We start from the raw sequence: 18,615 nt of genomic DNA on the forward strand, positions 1-18,615 counted from the left end.
ACATTCAATAACTTTTGAACGCGGTACCTGCGTAATAATCGTCCGTATAGCGGTGGCCTACAGAGTATATTCGCTTGTTTCGTACTAAAATAACATTGTATTGGCCTAGACTGCATGACATTTACAAGTGCCAGCAGTCGTGGCGTATTTGTCTAAATTATTCAATGTACTAACCGCATTAGAAATATTACGGAGCGAGATTTATTCCGGATAAATCATTTCGTTGTACAATTATAGCCATCTATTCCAGGTTTCAAATATTGAATCAAAACTCGGTATAATTTTCCTTAGCACTAGTATCATAGTATGTGGCGGTCTATGTTATACATAATCATAATACAGCTTATTAAATCTATGCAACATTATATTACAAACTTGATCTATTAAATATTATGACACTATCTGGTCAATATATTCTTGAAGCGTTGTATGTACAAAAAAATGTAAACAATTTTAAAACAAATGGTGACTTTCATCAGTATAATACGCGAAATAGAAGTAATTTGAGTCTACGACTAACCACTACTATATGGAAATTGTATTCGTTTTCATAAAAAACTCCCAAGCATAATTAGAGAATTATCACTAAATAAATTCAAAGCCCTCGTAAAAAGTACATTTAGAAAGATTACAATTTCTTTAAATTGTTTTTTTTTGACGTTAGTCATAGATAGATAGATAAGTGTACTTGTTTACCTATATTAATAACGATATTTTGAGTTTGAATGAATGCGGTAGATTGCATAATTTAGATATATTACTGCTGTGACTTTGCACTTTATTATATTTCGTTCCTGTATTTCGTACATTTGTGATGCGTAAAACAAATGTTTAACATACATTTTAAAAATAACTATTGTAGTGTCCTAATATTTAATTTACAACTATTTTTAATATAACGAAAACTAAGTAATAAAATAACATCTTGGTCAAGCGTTTGAATTACGGCGGTGAAAAAAACATCATCAGGAAAGCGGCATGCCGTAGTCCCAAAAATGCACTGCGTTTGTCAGGCACATTTAATGACGTGGATATATAAGATGAGATATAGACATAGGTGAATAGATGATAAGACAACGCTATCTATCTTAAAACGTCAAGTCTCACTCACATATAACAATTAATAGAATTCCGCGTTATCAAAGACAATTAAAATAAGCATAAAATTATCCAAAATATTTAAGAAGTAAAAACTCGTAGACTTTTAATTAACAGAAGTTACATCAGATAAAATGAGATACAGAAACTTAGAAACATTTCCCTGTGCGCTCCAATGGATCCGATTTTAATTCCAGATAAGTATTTTCGTGAAAATTAAAACGTACGTGACCATTAGTAGCTTATAAAGACTTGGAAAGCGAAACAGCGTTTGCTTAATTAAAAGAAATTATCTACTTATCGTTCAAAGTAAAATCTTATTGATAAAATCTCGCCGAAAGAAGTAAAGCCCTTTTTTGCTTAACGATTCCTTTGTACGTTGCGTTAATTAATAACGCAGATTATTTATATTAATTTTATTGAATTATATAATTAATGAAGTATTACTTATTGTACATATTTACATAGGTTCCTGGACTTACATTGCCTGCAAGTTACCTTTGGGGCGAGGTGGGGCATACTCGAGCCCTAATATCCCACCATATGGGATGGCATCTCCGACCGCGGTGACGGAATCGGTGCCTATTGTCTACACGACTAATCGATTAACTCCGGATATACGGAATTGGTGTAACGCAGCCTAAGTTCTTTTTGATGATGAAATGAAAATAGCTCACCTGTCCGTCATATCTCCCTCGGGCCGGTTAATGGCCGCGTCCTTCGAAGCCGAATACACGTAAACCCGAGTGTCGGCCTTATACCACTTGATACTGTGCATTTCACCACAGGACTTGCCGTCGATGCGACATCGGAGCCGGGCCGTGTTGCCCACCAATGACGACGCGTGATCTGCAAAATAAATGTGATAACTTACACGCTATATAATAACAATATATATTTATATTTCAGTTGGAGAGATCAAAACCTTGCCTATAATTCTTTAATGTTTTCTATTTTCTTAATAAACCGAGTGTTAAAATACGCCAACAGCTGGGTTTGTACAAACAATATCATAGTACAAAATGCTGTGTTTAAAGTATGTGCCAGTATGTAAAGCAGGTTATCACAGAGGACATTAGCTACATAATCCTGATATTGTTGTGCCGTCATATGCGCCGAGTACAAACAGCTTGATATCTTACTCTCTGTCTCAAGTTACGAATGTTTATTATTGGCACTTTAAATGACGATTTCATATACAATATATAAAAACGAGACTATTTTAATAATTACAACTTTATTTATCAGACTAATGAAATATCTTACGTAGTGACGGTACAAATAAACGTGTGTCTGTCTACAAACAGTTTTTGGTACAACAGTCAGTTTAAATAATGTATAAGACGTAAGTCTTTGAGTTATTTTCGTGTATTCCACAAAAGTATTCCACAGTACATCTTTGATAAGTCGCTTCCGCTCATACCAAACACCGTCTTCTCAATATCGTGAGCGTGTGATTTTATTTCGCAAAGAGGGCCATAATCCTTCCCTCGCGAATATTCTTGTTTATACTGTAAAATAGATTCGTTCCTTACGAAATACCTTTTAGATATATTGCAATTGGATTACTTTGCCTTTTAAGCCTACGCGCGTTACTGCTATTATTTGATGAACGACAAATTTCATAAATAATGTAGCAACGAAGTGTTAAAAAAATTAATGCCATTCTGTGTCTATTTAGATTATTGAGACAAAGCTCTCACTTGACTCATAAAAAGGTTTTATGTACCCAGAGTTAGTATAAGAGACTACCATTAAACTTATGTTTAATGCTTTTTTATATGTCTATAAACCCAACTACTGTTATATTTTTAGCTCTAAAAGCTAAGACAAGATGTAGGAATTCAGATTGGATCTATTATATATTTAATTTCACAGTAAACTAGAATTAAATAATACATTGTTTTTTAGTTAAATACTAAAATAAATAAAAAATATTGTTATTTAGTTAACAAAGAGTTATTTATACGCCACTTTTAATTTACATTTAAAGTTATAAAAAACAATATTTTTGCTAGGTTTTGGTGAATCACTTATATTCTTTAAGATAGCTAAGTTCTAATTTATTTGCTTTTTGATTTTCACAGTTTACTTAGTTGTTAGTTGAATGCATTTTTTGCTGTCTTAGTCTACTCTATGTGGACAATTTTTATTATGACCTTAATGATTACGTTTTAATTGTTATTCTCAATAACTTTATCTATTTAATATAATATTATCGTTAACGTAATCTTAATAAATTTATTGTAAATCTGACCCGAATCTAGGATCGGTTCCGTCGAAAATGAAATAATCCGGGGTCAATCTGACCTTCTCTTGATTTAGACCCCAGGGCCAAGGATTATAGTTGCCCTAACAATAAAATTAAAATCCTAATATAATTTGTAGAACATTTATCGGGTCATCGTCTTATATCGTTGTGTAACATAAATGTTCTGTATCATTTGGAAATAATAATAAATTTAGGGATTTAAAAAAATACATCACACAGAAACTTAAGTAGATAAACCTTGTAGAATAAAATGCTGTAAGGTGTGATAGAGTTAAAAAAACAATTTAAAAGAAATAATTTCTGTGTAATATTCCTCTCGGTGTAAGATTATCGTTTTGTAAACTCAGCGCTAAGCCACCGGCCGCTTGTGACGACACGATCTGTTGTTGCTTGTTACTTAACACTTACATTGAAAAGCTCTTTTCATTACTCCTTTAAGAACTTCGCATATAAACTATTGTAAAATTAGGTGTGACGAATAAAAAACCATGAACGTGAATTATATGTATCGATTAGACACCTATGTGTGTTAATATGATTGAATTATTATAAACCTATAAAATCGATTGCAACTCTACAGTAGAGAAATATCATGAGGATACTTCCGGATTAGTTGTCGCCCGGGGCACTTTCTAGGAAAGGGGACATTCCCCGGCTGCCTAGCTCATCTACCACAGATCTACCTAATGGTAGTGTAAAACGATAAATGTAGTGGTCTCAAGAATATGATGTATCTTTATATTTATAGGTTTAACACCGTTTATAGGTAGTACGATTAAATTTATGCTGACTCCTGATATAATATCGTAAGTGAATTAAATATTTTCGTAATTTACAATAGCAGAGATCAGTAGAGGGAATGTTTATATCTAATTCAAGTCGCTTTCATCAAAATAATAAATAAACACATATTTACGGTACAGAGTTAACTACTTAAATAGTTTCAATTTGAAAGTATTTTTGCACACATTGGGTAAAATGTAGGGTAACTGTATTATTAAAATTATTTTATAAGAACCAATGAATAAAATTACCATCTTTCCATATATATACTAGTCACTAAATATATAATAAAAACCATTGTTCTTACGACTACCTGCCTTTATGCGACAACTTGATAGTCACTTGCATTATACATTTAATATACAATATTGATAACTTCACGAACACAACCTTTTGGTTTTGTTTTTTAAACAAGTTAAAAGTGAAAGGAAGTCAGACGTAAGTTGCACATAAATTGTCGGTAAAGCGTCCAATTACCAAGTTGCACATTTATTACAGAACTTGTAAGAAATATTTCTTTTTTATTGCCATAGTTTTAAGAGGTTCCACTTTGAATTAATGTTCTTGCTCTGATATGTCGCTCTTTAAATTTGGCCAATAAAACTATTTGGTGCGTGAATTCTAAGAGTTCTCTGCACGTTTCCTGGTAAACGATTCCTTAGTTAAGTATCGTCAACTTTTCTAACCGCAACAGTCAAATAATTCACTAAAATGTCATTCTTTGTTCTACTTATAACAATAGTCTGATCTGTTATAGCATTATATATATTATTATTTTAACATACATTGTATTCCAAATACTGAATACGGATTATACACGGAAACGCAACTTTTCCAATATGTCCTTAGGCCGTGGACGTCAATTACAAAGTTTTCGGGGTTTTCACTTCCCTCGATATACGCGCAACGTAAATATCAAAATTGAATTATTATTTTAAATAATGTTGCAAAACAAACACGTTTTCGTTTACAAAGTTTAGTTAGACTCAAACAAAATAATTATAGACCTCAAAGAAAGCTTCAAAACGAAATATGGCGAAAGTTATCGCTACGCACATGTTTAATAATCAATTCACATGTAATCTTGTCAACAATCAGTTTGGGTTTCTAACGTCAAAATTTAATCAATTGAATATATTTAAAACTACAGGTGAGTGGCTACGAGGCGCTTTATATGGCGGAGTATGCTAAGGTATTTTAAAATATTCGCAATAAGGTTAATGTGATTACACAGCTGAGTTAACAGAATATTCGGCACTGCGTAGCAATTCTGTAGTTTTATAATCTCAAAGCCAGCAATGCTGGATCTACAAGCTCTTAACTCTATATTGTTAAAGTTAGTTCGCTGTTACAGTGTTGCGCAGTCAACTCACTGAACTCAACTTTGTACAGATAGTTTGTTGCTTGGATATTTACAGATACCAGTATTTTAATACATATGTGATGCGCAAGTTTTAACGAGAACTTTCTTCGGTTTTGTAACAATTTAACTAATTATCTTTCTTGAATTCACTGGTCAGAGCAGAAAATAATAATAAGTTTTTATGAGCAATAGAAGTTTTTAAGTTATACGAAAGTAGAAATTTAATTTGATATACAATTTCATACATACTATATTTAGCGATAAAAAATTGGTACCAAGACAAAACGTTTGTTACTTCTCAATTATTTTGTACAGGCAACAATATGTAAAGAAATAATTATTTAAATATTTGTGATAACTATGCTGTTTCAAAAAATTTGTTTGTTAGTTGTGGAAAAGACGCTAGTCTAGGTTTGTCTATGTATGTGTTAGTAATTTAAATTTGTATACAAATGTTTTTTGTTAGCAGAGTGTGATTGATTATAAAAGTGTTTTTCAAGTAAAATAACAAACTCTGAATTTTGTTTCTTAAAATAAATATTTTTGAAACACATTTGAGTTTCATTCAGTTATTTATATAAAATGTATTTAGACAAAGTTGATTAATTACAAAGAACAACCGAGTTTATTGCGTACCGCATCTATATTTATTTCCGTTATATAAACCGAAAAGAAATATAAGAGAAAAGGCTCGTTGTGGCCCTGAGGCGCTTGTTTTGCATCATTTCGAAACATCACAAAACTTTCACCATCGAACGTATTACTTCTCGTCGCGGGAAAACATGTAAATCAGTTATTCCGCAAAACGGCCGGAATATTATCCGGGGCATTAGCATCTCACCCATAAATCGGTGGCTAATTTCACAACTTTTTGGCACAAACCGCTGAGCGGTTATGGCCCAAGTTCTTGATGTGATTTAATACGTTTCATGCTTTGCTATAATAAAAGGCTAAAGTCGCGTTTAAGGGATATCTATACAGACCTCTTGAAACAATGATTTTACAGTCTCCTAAAAGGTTTATACTATCGTAGTTGGATACCATTGAGAACATAATATAATGTCGTCGCCTTCTACAATACCGTTATTAGTAATTATTTAAAAAAAGGTTAGGTTTAAAGGTCAAACTGTGAGAGAATGAGTTTTTTTGTTTCAGGTTATCCAATCCTATACTATTGTCAGTTATATTATTTACGTACAATATTAAAATATATCCTTATATTTGTTTGACGGAGCCTTTTCATTTTTTCCTCAAAATAATAAGCTATGTTTAACGGAACAACTTTTTGTTCGCGTGAAACGCGAAATGAGCTACAATTTGTTTGAAAACTTTTCAATGGTCAAGTTAGAAAGTATCTAGCTAATTTTGACCCTAATATTTTCTTTTTATGATGTCCTAATTGCGGAGAAACCTATTTAGTAGCATTTAGATTTTTAAGTAGCTAAGGCGCTGACTTATTTATTTTTACTCAAGTAGCGGCTGATTACAAATAAAACTATGTTTACAAGCACATAATATAAATCTCAAAAATAATGCTAATTGAAACTGGCAGTTTTTGAAGTCAAGACAGTGTCTGATTAGCTCGTAGGAGTAGTGTTTAGAGCTATTCCAAAATATAGGAACCAAAAGTGACCATCACTGGATCTGATCACAACATCCATTTAAATCAATTGATTTACGTAGTCAAGGTTTTTGTTGAATAAATAGCAACAGAGTTGATTTGATTAAACATCAACTTTCGTGTTTCATTCGAGAGCAATGAATAAAAATTTATTGGGAATTTTCGCGTAAATGCCTCGGCATTGGAACTCGAATATTTGACGTCATTCCAAAGTGAATTCTCCAACGCGATATTTACCAAATTCACCGATATTTTCGAAATGTCATTTCCACGCGTTTTATACGAAACATATAAAGCACTTTTGATATAATATTTATAAAGTGCATTGAATTCAAATAGAGTTTTTCAAGAATTCTAGAAGTTCTCAAATAGAAGTCTATTCTACGGCTTTTATTTTATACTAGCTGAACTGGCAAACGACGTTTTGCCATGTATATCATTTATGGTTATTGTGCCTCACTCGACATAGATAGGTATAGTGTGATTTTTTTGTAGATATTTATAAGATCTACAATTACTTAGAACATTTTATGGTTCTATCTTTAATAGTTTAGGCAGGGTACGCAAAATAAGTAACTTTTTTGGTTGATTTTTTACACCTTGTGCCCGAAAAACCCTAATATCTTACGGAACCCTATTTTTGTTCAAAATTAAATATAGCCTATATTACTCGTGGATAATATAGCTTTCGAATGGTGAAAGAATTTTTAAAATCGGTCCAGTAGTTTATGAGGCTCATAAACTACTGGACCGATTTTAAAAATTCATTACAATCAAACAAACAAACAAAGTTTTCCTCTTTATAATATTAGTGTAGATAGATAGACGTAGATAACAACGGTATTTACACCTACGTATAAAAATGAAAATAACGTCACAAAAGAAACAGTTAAACTGCTACAATCTTAATTAAAAACAATATTTTAACTTAATTAATAGCACTATGGCTTAAAAATTTTGGACTCATACCTTCATAATAAGGTTGTAAAAATTAACTTACAGTTAACAAGCAAACTTTTCTTAATTATTTTGAACTTTATCTGTGTATACGTAGATCAAGTTAATATATGTATTTAGTTTTATATTATTTTTGGTTTACAAATTTCTTGTTTGACATGTTTATTTAAAATTCTATATCATCTCATCATCTCATTGCTGCAGTCGTAGTTTCGATCCCCAACTTTAAACAAATGGACTATATAACACTGTCAGTCGGACACTGTCTCATGTGCGCATTTACCACTCGCTGGAACACGTTCACTGAAGGAAAACTGAAATCAACGTCTTCACACTCATTGCCTATTAGGAAAACGAATGATAACAAAACAGATACAGAAATCTCATGCAAAACTAAAGGGTGTAGCGAAATTATTCAGTGTCATATTATATTTTTATATTACATAACATGGTTATGTATATGGTTAGGTTAGGTCACAGAAGGGGTTTTTCTTGCTCTAATTAAACTTGCAATTTTAAATCTGACCAACATGGCGCGCAATCATCACCTAGAAACAAGACTATAGTATAAACATTAGAGAATATTAATGTTGCAAACTATAATAAAACACAGTTGGAATATAAATCACCAGCATTGTTGCCGGAAGATAGTGACAGCAGAAAAACGATACGCTATCCGTTAGCCATTTTATTTATTTTTTACCATCATTCAGGTCAGCTGAATAGATTCTACTGAAATGATTTATTTGTTATAATAAAATGGATTTTTGATCGAATATCCACACAAACGTACAAGTGATTTATTAAGAAGGCTTAGGATTTTATATTTTTATGCATTATATTTATAAAGATTCTTATGATCTAAGGTAAATCATGAAGTCATTTTAATGTTGTATATATTAAGTTTCGCTACACCGCGACCGCCTTTTGCACGTTATTAAGAAACTTTATAAAATGATGTTTATTCATAGGATTTAAAGTAAGCACAAATTTAAGGATCCTCTTACCGGAAATTCCGTTAATTTATCTTATCAATGTTATTTAGTCTAATAAATAAAATTAATGCAACTACCACCTCGACAAGTAAATAATGTATGCTTAAAATTAAACTAAAAGTCTAGGATCACTGATTAAATATTTTTGATTTGCGGCAAGGCAGTCAAAGACAAGGCGAACTGCGTCGAATTTCAATGTGAGTAACTATTTCCAGAAGTCTAGACGAATAAAAAATAAGTATGGACCTATCCCGGATGCGGATCCAACAATTTTAGGAGCTATATTAAATATTAGATTAGTTGTTATTATCATATATTTGCCATTATGGTTTAGCATACGTGTATAATTTTTCCTAAAAATATATATTCTATGTTATAGAGATATCCACAAAGTGATGTATGGTTATCCATCGATCGGTTTTATGTGAACGACAGAATAATAACAGTGGCTACAAAGTATCGAATATATGTTCTGCACATTTACAAAGTCAGCCAAGCCCTGTTTGTTGACATAGTTTACTTTTGACTAAAAAGTAAACGAAAAGTTTAAAAAATAGCTGAAATATCCTCCAAAACGCCCGAAACCATCTTTAAGGTTGATTAACAAGATATTCAACAATTATACGACACAATTCCTACTTGACTCCGGCCCTGAAGCCAGAAAGCTCTAGACAATAAAAATGATGGCAGTGCGATCCCTCGCGTCAACACTCTACTTTACGACTCTCGACTGAATTGTTCGAGATTAAAATATTGACTGGCTCGGAATCACGATATTGTCTATGTCCACATTCCATATAAACCACGCTATTTCATAACTTTACACACAACCAACAGGCCTGTGTTTATTATCAAACGTGCATTATCTTGGGTTGCACATCAGAATATTTACTACATTCAATGATTACCATAATATTTTAGACATATTAAACTAGAGTTCTTATTCCTGTTTTCATAATTAAAATAACTGGAAAACTGTTGTCTGTCTGTCTGAAATGTTAACACGAAATATTCTCGATTAGAATAAATTCAGTACAACATAGCAATACGGTATTTCCAGCATGAGAAATGTACAGTCTCCTAAAGCAATATATTTGAGAAATTCCCTTATATTTGTTCATGAAACAGTGGCATCGCAATCCTTAAGAAAAATCGCTCTTTCCACGCCTGGAGTGGCGATTTGTCGACTTTTTGCGACTGGCAACCCCCTCACAGTTAGTGAGCTTATAAATTATAGCCAATGGCCTGCAATGTGTCGGCAGTGACTCAGTTTTTAGTTCGGACACCATGAGTGTAACAAACTCTTGGATGTTACGTGACGCACTTTTCAAGGATCTATCAGATTGTCGTTTCCTTTAAAATGTCTTCCTAAAACTAACAACCTAAACTTCCTTGACTAATAGTTACATAACAGATACTGTGTTATTTTTTTATTTTCTTTCTAATAGACATTGTGGATGTTTCCGTTTTATAAATGGTAATCCATCATTTTATAACTTCAGAAAAAGTACAATACTAAGTGAATGAATTAAAATTGATAAGATTTTTAACTCCAAATGGAATAAAACTTGTATAGATAACAGGAAAATCCAAAAAACTCTGGATTCATGTTTCAGCACAATTTCCCAACAAATCTGTGAAATATTCATAATTTTCCGCGTGTGCCAAGTTTCCCAACGCTGTGCCGGTCGCTAATAGACAATTTTCTATTTCATAAATCCGTTACATCTAAACTGTTTATGAAATATGAATATTAATTGTACTATGGTATGTGTGCCACGAAGTTAGCTTATGAGTTAAGCATAAACGTTACATTTATTTGCACTCTATTGACTCTTACAAAAATTAATAAAGTAAACTAATGGTGCTACAGAAGGCCTTATCGTTACTATCACGACGTCGACCATATATAAATAACATACACCTAAGGCAAACAAAATACCTAGCAAACAAATAAGCTTAAAGAGAAACAGTTCTCATTTAGACGTTCAACACAGAATACAGAACACGAACCTAGAATATATACTGGAGCTTGCAGGAAATATTCAAAAGTGACATGTTTCTGAACCTTTAAGCTTTTATTTTACCTTACCTCCTTGTCAAATATGGGAATACTCAAACAGGTAAGTACCTAAATAAAATGGTAAGTTCGTCAGAGGGGCAAGCAGTATTAAGGCGTTAAACGTATTCGAACTTACTCAAAAATACGTGTACCTATTGACTTTTGGCAACCACACATGCTCAAGTCAAGTATGATGACAGGTGGTTAAGCTTAAATATGGAAGATGGACCAAAAGATAAACGACGCTTGGAGTCATCTAGGGCGTGTGCAAGGAAGGTTTTCCGACTAAAATAATTAAACATAATGTCTTATAGGTATCTACACAAACTAACAGAATGTTTGTATTTGTTTTTTTTTGTACATTTTAGTTAGTAATTATAGTTTAACTTAGTAGGGAATTGGCTTTTTTCATTTAATAAAGACCACAGTGAGGACGTTTTATTTTACTATTAATTTCTTAAAAATGCAATCCAGTTCATAAATATGATGAATATTGATATTAAGTCTAATGAGTTGGTGTTAAGTGTTAACTAACTTACTTGTTGTTTGACACGCGGCTGAGTTATGGGACGGAGTTTGGGCAAACATTTGTTGAGATTCAAGGACAATTAATATTCATGTAACCGCTGAAATGCTTTATTATAATCTTGATTTTATGAATTTATAATGTATTAATTCAGTCTTGCGTCTTGGATGACTAAATAAAAATTTGACTACATTTTCAAATTCTTACAGTCACGAAACGATTTTAAACTATCTGATGGTTTTACTATCTCTGTTTAAGAGAGTAAAACTTGATTTAGCACTCAGTTTTGAATATTTTTTTTGTACTAACAATGAATGGTAGGAATATGGTCGTCTAACGACAGGACGACAAAGACCGATTGCCAGGGACCAAAGCAACAAACGACAACTTAAAGAATAACTAGAAAGCACGACCTGAATTTTATCAAAAATTGCAATACAAAATAATAATGATAAATCACTGAAGATAATAATGATAAAAATTAGTTTATTAGCATCAGCATTTTAGTTTCGACATTAGAGCCTACTTTTTTGAAGGCTTTTGCATTTATCTACCGCCGGAACGAATTGAGTGAACGACCGAATTTGTATAAATAAGTTTCTCAACATTTCGTGTAGGTCGTTCCGAGTCGACTGCAGAGATGCAGTTGCAAATGATTTTGGCTTTGATGTTATTAAATTATGAGGACAATCGTAGCTGATACACCATTGCTCAGACATTAATAATAATGACTTAGAGATAGTAAGAGACTGTCAAATACTCTATTTATTTTTGATGAAAAAAAAAAATATTAAAATTAACTTTGATAGACAATAAACCACTAATAATAACGGTTATGAACTGATAACATAATATTATCGACATTGTTAATTTACGAACTTTGTGACAATGTGATGGCAGTGGCAGCTGTTACCAACGTCATTGCTGCGACGGATAAATATTTGTATGCGCTTGACTTGAATCTCACAACTCATAAAATACTTGTTGTTCAGGTCCATATCACCATTAGACAAAGTAATAAGTTATACTGAAATATCGCATTGCGCGTGTATCGTGAATGAATTTCATTAGTCTGCGCGCCGGGAAATTAATTCTTAATGAGCCTCTAATTGAAACGAGATGAATTTTAGGCAATCCTGTATGTATATAATATAATATAATACTCTAGAAAAATTATCAATACTTTGGTATAATTTTAATTAAGAAAAGCATAATCTTCAGAAGTAAATTAATGTATTTATCATAATATCAAATTAATATTCTAAAATAAATCATCGGGAAAAAAGGCAATGTTCATCGCCCAACTTTAGCTTTTAGCATTTGCAATTACGTACGCGTCGAAAGTTGTCTCAACATGTCATGTGATATTTATACAACGTTTCGACGTGTTTCGAATTGTCACAACACTTTCAACTTTTTCAATTAGTATGTTTTCGACGATTGCATTAGAATTTCACGGAATAAAGTGACGTGGCTTTTGCACGGTTTTAGCTAAATCACGTTTATTTTGTGAACAGGCTATATTTATGTTTGTGTCCCTAATGTGACTTTGAGTTTACTATCCATGTATACTGGGAATAGTCTGGCCTGAATCTCCAAATATCTACTATATTAGATATTAAAAGTGGTGCCAATCGATTAAACTACTAAACGCTGAAAAAGCGCTTCGGAAGGATCCAAGTGACATTGCTAAGGTTTTATCTTTTTAAGGCGACCCAAGCTAGAAAGCATTGACTGGAACCTGAAGATCGATCACGACTCTCGATGGCTTCAGCCCCACCTAGGAGACATGAGCCCGTTCAGCAAGTAAGCCGTGAATTATTGGCGTAAAGGTTAAGCGTAAGAATCTTAACCTAAGGGTCGTGCGGTTAAACTTTGACCCAGGGATTTAATGGGGTCCATCGACAGGTCGTACGAAGTCAAAACATCGTGAGGAGCCATCCCTTGAACTAGACCTATAATGCTTGTACATTCCAAGTTTTTCGTAGTACATGAGTATAAGTAACAATAGTTCTATTAAGCCTAATACGATTCGCTTATTATAATATATTCTCTTGTAAACGTGCTAAGAATAACGTCATGAGTTAAGATATATTTTGTAAAAAAATATACACATACAAATTCAGAAAAATATTAATAAATAAGTAATGTATATTTGTATGGTATACTGTTTTAAATAAAACAGCTCATAATTACTTTGAAACATAAAAATTTGGGTATCTTTTAATGCTGAAAATTAAGCTCATTCAGAGCAGAATACGGTCATAATATAAAAACCGGCTGTAATAATTCGGAACATTGCGGCCGCCGGCAAATATTTTGTCTGATAAGCCAGCGGGCGCTGCAGCGGGCTTAATAAGATTGCAGGTGGACAAGCGTGGACCGGATATTTCATTATTTTTTCAATAAAAATAGTTGCAATAGCAAGGTAATAGCTTTTAATTGATTGATTATGCAACCTAAGAACTAAATGTATACTTTCGTTTATCTGCGAATACATCATAAAAATCAGTAAGTGTAACTATTATTATGTTCTTTATTAAATGATTGAAAAACGAGTAGTATCCTTGTATCCAATTCTTCGTATCCTTGGATTTTTATAACATTGTAGTCATTGTAATCGTATGTAAGTACGATTTGTATACCATCTTATATAAAAATGTACGACATAAACCTAGGTATCCTTGTTGCAACAAAAACTTAACCTAGTTTCATTATTAATAACCAACGCACTCGAAAACACTGTACTCGGATTAAAACGGTTTGAGCGTGGTTTAACGGATTACGATTGAGTATACAAGTATCAACATTGTGTGTCCACACTCTGATATGTGTTACTGATATTCATAGCTTTGTGTTTATAATTTTCGGTAAACTTAATCTTAAATCGCTATAATTATAAATCATATTAAAGTGTTTGAAAAATATATAACAAAATACATTGGTACTCACAAAAAAGAACTTTTTCATTTGAAATAAAGCTTATAATTTTTAGATTTTATGGTTTTTTATAAAACAAAATAATTGGTAAATAGAAGATAATGCTATTGATATATTATTCTTAGTAAGGCGCTAATAGATCTACGCCGTAGCCGGAAATGAAAAACGTAGCAGTTATAAGTATCAGTTACAAGGAATAGATGGCATTTCTTACCATGTTTAGTCATTATATAAAATTTAAATAGATTTTATTAGTATATTGTTATACTTTTGTTTGGAAACCTCCATTTGTCGAGTGATAAAGCCGGTCTTTACGTTCAATGAATTCTTGATGACGTTCCGAGTGTACGATTGCCTACAATATCTCTCATTAAGATACGGTCCTCACTGTGAGGCACTGGACAAAGACTACCATGACCTCATGAAATATTAAAGGCTTTTCTATTTTGAGAAACCTTTAAAGCAAAAGGTTACCATTGCTTGAATAATGATGATTGTAACAAACTTTAAAAGGAAGCGTTCTTAGTCATAATTTTATATTTATAGAATAGAATTGTTGTCTCTTTATATTTATTTATTGTAACTATATATTTATTGTAAGTTCAAGATTCAAGATTCAAAATATATATTATATTGTATATGAAATGTGGATTGTTAAATTACCGACCAGTTCAGACTAATACTGCGAATTAAATTGTAAATTTTCTTCAATCACTTTCGATAGCTTTAGGAGCTTACGTCTTTTCATATCAATCAATCCATAACCATATTAGTTTACTTTCACATCTGAGACTTTAAACAACCAATTTTAACAACAACATACACACGAAACATAAAAAAACTCTCGAACTTAAAAATGGATTCTGATTGTGAGGTAAAATCGGGATAACAGATACTAACTCCATTAATAACTAGCGAAGCATCGTAGTCTTAGTGAAGCTCCATTCTCAAACTTAGTGTCTATCTTGTATTACTCTGTGGCTTTATTAAATTTATGACACCCTTTTTAATAGGATGTTTTCACAGATCGATAAAGATGAAAACAAAATAATCATAGTAAAATAAGCATATTACTTACTTTTGGTTTCAGTTTATCTTACATGGCTTTCTATACCGAGTTTTATGCACAAATTAAAAAAAAATAGGTTATCTAATATTTTGGGATTATCCTAATAAATCAGTATTTTTGTACGTACAATATACAATGTATAGTTTCGATAAATAGCTCTTGAAAAAATAAAATTAACGACATCTCAGTCATAAACACCCTGAAATTGTTCTTCAAGAAAATTGAAGAGTTACGAATGAAGAGTATATTGTGTACAAAATGAGGAGGTACCGTGTATGGTTAGCCTAAGTCGTAGCACATAATGAAGTGGCTTATAGCTCTATTTGGGTAATTATGTAAAGATGAGCGTTTCAAGGAATTAGCGCGTGCTCTTAGCAGATACTCCTTAAACTAAATTATATAGATAAGTGAGGTTAAGAAATTTTACAATGGGTTTACTATAGCAAAATTTAATTTTCTAATTAGATCGTTTATGATAGCGAAAAGAGAAATTTGCTTTGACTAATAAATTAAGCAACGTTAAGTATGTAAATTTTAATTAGTCTGAAACATTTTTAATAACAGGAACACAAATGTCCAGGATAGGATAGTTTGTAGGTGTATTTGGGCAGGGAAAGTCCTGAAGAATTGGCTCTAAGATATTCTTAAAATAATAGGAAATCAAATGTATGAACCAAGAGAGTACTATTCCAAATTCAAAACGTCGAACGTGTCAATTAAATTTAACAGGTACCCTGACGTCACGGCACACGTTGAGGGTCTGTCAATTGGAGGAGCGAGCGGACATGGTTGGCGTTGATTTTATGCTGTACCAGTTTCAATAATACGAGACTTTAATGAATTTAACACAAATATTTCCATTACTATTATTTTAGTGTGTGCTTTGAATATAACTAACTGATATATATTACGCAAAATACTGTATTTATTTATTGCGTCTAATAACAACGATTGTCGTAGCTCTCGTAGCATAAGGAATGAATCTCGTAGCACTTGGGTGCTCAAAGAAAATATTTGTGAATTCCCATTTCAATCCACTCTTTTGGGAAAGGTTCACAAACAATTAATCTCAATACACATATAGCGGTCGATTTCCTTGAAAGCTTCGGGAGGCTTTCATATCGTTTTTACAAGTGGCGTGCGTCTGACAGAGGCTTTACCGAACAATTTTCTGGTTTTAGGCCCGGCGAACATTCAAAGATATAAAATGTGTCATTGGGAAAACTTTTAATGTTAATAATTATAATGATATATAACTTATAATATAACTTATAATGTTCTTTTTGTATAATTACTTGTCACTTATTAGACATAAAGGAACAATTTAGAAGCTAATATTTTTATAGAAAAAGTGATGTATTAGATTAATAAATATTAATTGATTCTAATAAACAAAATAAAATTCTGGAGGATCTAAATAAATATGCTAGAAACTTATGCATTCTAATTTAAAATTAAAAGTAAAGCTTTAGGAGGAACGTGACGTCACACTTATTATAGTCCCGAAGACAGATGAAGGTTTGGTTTAATTAATTGTGAAGTGTTTCGTGCGATATTTGTCAAGTGTTTGTTGTTTGTCAGCGCTTAAATTGGATAATTATTTTACGAATAATACAGATATACATTTACAGAATAAATTACAAATTGGAGTGCTTTCTTCATGTATCCTAATAATAACTTTTTAGATATTCGTAATCGTGCGTATCAATGTTGTAAAAAATAATCTTTATTTTTCATAATAGATTTCAAGATATTATATTAGCTTGTTTAACCATCGTCTCAAGTGGTATATTAAGAGTATAAGTATTATAATATGAATCATTTGCTTTTTGTCATATCTCCGTTTCGTAAGAGCTGGTTATTTAAAAGAGGATTTCCAATAACAAAAGACAATTATGGACGAGGCGAAATGTTTTTATACACATTTGTATGCGACGCTCGGAACTAAATTGGGGCGCGCGAACAAAAGCACGCAGTAATTGTTATTTAAAGTTAATTCTGTTTTGTTTCCCGAAATTCAGCGGTTAATCATATTGTGTCGTTTTGTTCGTTAACACTACTAGGACCTTTTCCCACCCAAATCCTTGAACTTTGTTAGATTTAAGAATTATTATATATATCTGCATTTTTATACATTACATCTATATATTTAAGGATTCTTTAATCTTATGCACTATAAGCTAAACATATTTTCATTAAAATTACGATACAAAGTGACCTATTACTTTATTATACAAATGGCCACTTAAACCCTTAAATTAGCTCTGAAACGTGAATAAGAAAATTATCCACGCGCCTTAAGAAGCAATAAATCGCACAGTAGTGATTACAACTCGCAGGTACACTCAGTAATCGGCTGAGTGTGTCGACTCAATTTCATTTTGGGTCAGCCCATAAATCTTCTGAACGTTGCGACCGAAGGGACTGAACGCTAGGCGAATGGCGGTTTGATAATTCCTATAATTGCAATTGTTATTAGCAGTTTTATCGACTGTCTAGAAGAGTTAAAATTTAAATAAAATAATAAAAATCAATTTTACTAAACATAAGTAGGTAATATAAATTAAGAAAATATAAAAACATTCCGGTCTGATATTAAAAAATGAGTGGTGAAGCTGTAATTGGCATCTTTCCCTGCTTATTTCTTATATAAATTTAAAAAAGCAGTCGAATCTGTGTTCTTCATATTTGACACGGTACAGAAACTTGGACCGTTTGAGCAGCCGAAAGGTAGAGGATAGATGCTCTTGAAATGTAGTGTTGTAACCGGTGTAACTACCGGTGTAACCGGTGGAAGTGAAGGCACGAGATCTTGAATCCGATCCCCTACTCGCTGGACTGACCAAGTTGAGGTCCTTAGAGGCCTTAGACACACACACAGACACAGACACAGGCGCTTAGGCTAGTTTTAAGAAACATGATGAATGAA

The 18,615-nt window shown here is 32.1% G+C and overlaps 1 protein-coding gene across 7 annotated transcripts in view; it reads right to left on the reverse strand.

Annotated features, from left to right (window-relative positions):
- LOC110992992 (hemicentin-1) overlaps positions 1-18,615 on the reverse strand; it is a 175,439-nt gene that overhangs the window by 99,008 nt on the left and 57,816 nt on the right. For all 7 annotated transcript variants that reach the window (XM_045629395.1, XM_045629394.1, XM_045629400.1 and 4 more), the window contains one exon: positions 1,776-1,947. In XM_045629395.1, coding sequence (XP_045485351.1) covers positions 1,776-1,947 — 172 coding nt within the window. The remainder of the gene's footprint in view (positions 1-1,775; positions 1,948-18,615) is intronic.

Source organism: Pieris rapae, chromosome 9 (genome assembly GCF_905147795.1).
Source record: "Pieris rapae chromosome 9, ilPieRapa1.1, whole genome shotgun sequence".
NCBI lineage: Eukaryota > Metazoa > Arthropoda > Insecta > Lepidoptera > Pieridae > Pieris > Pieris rapae.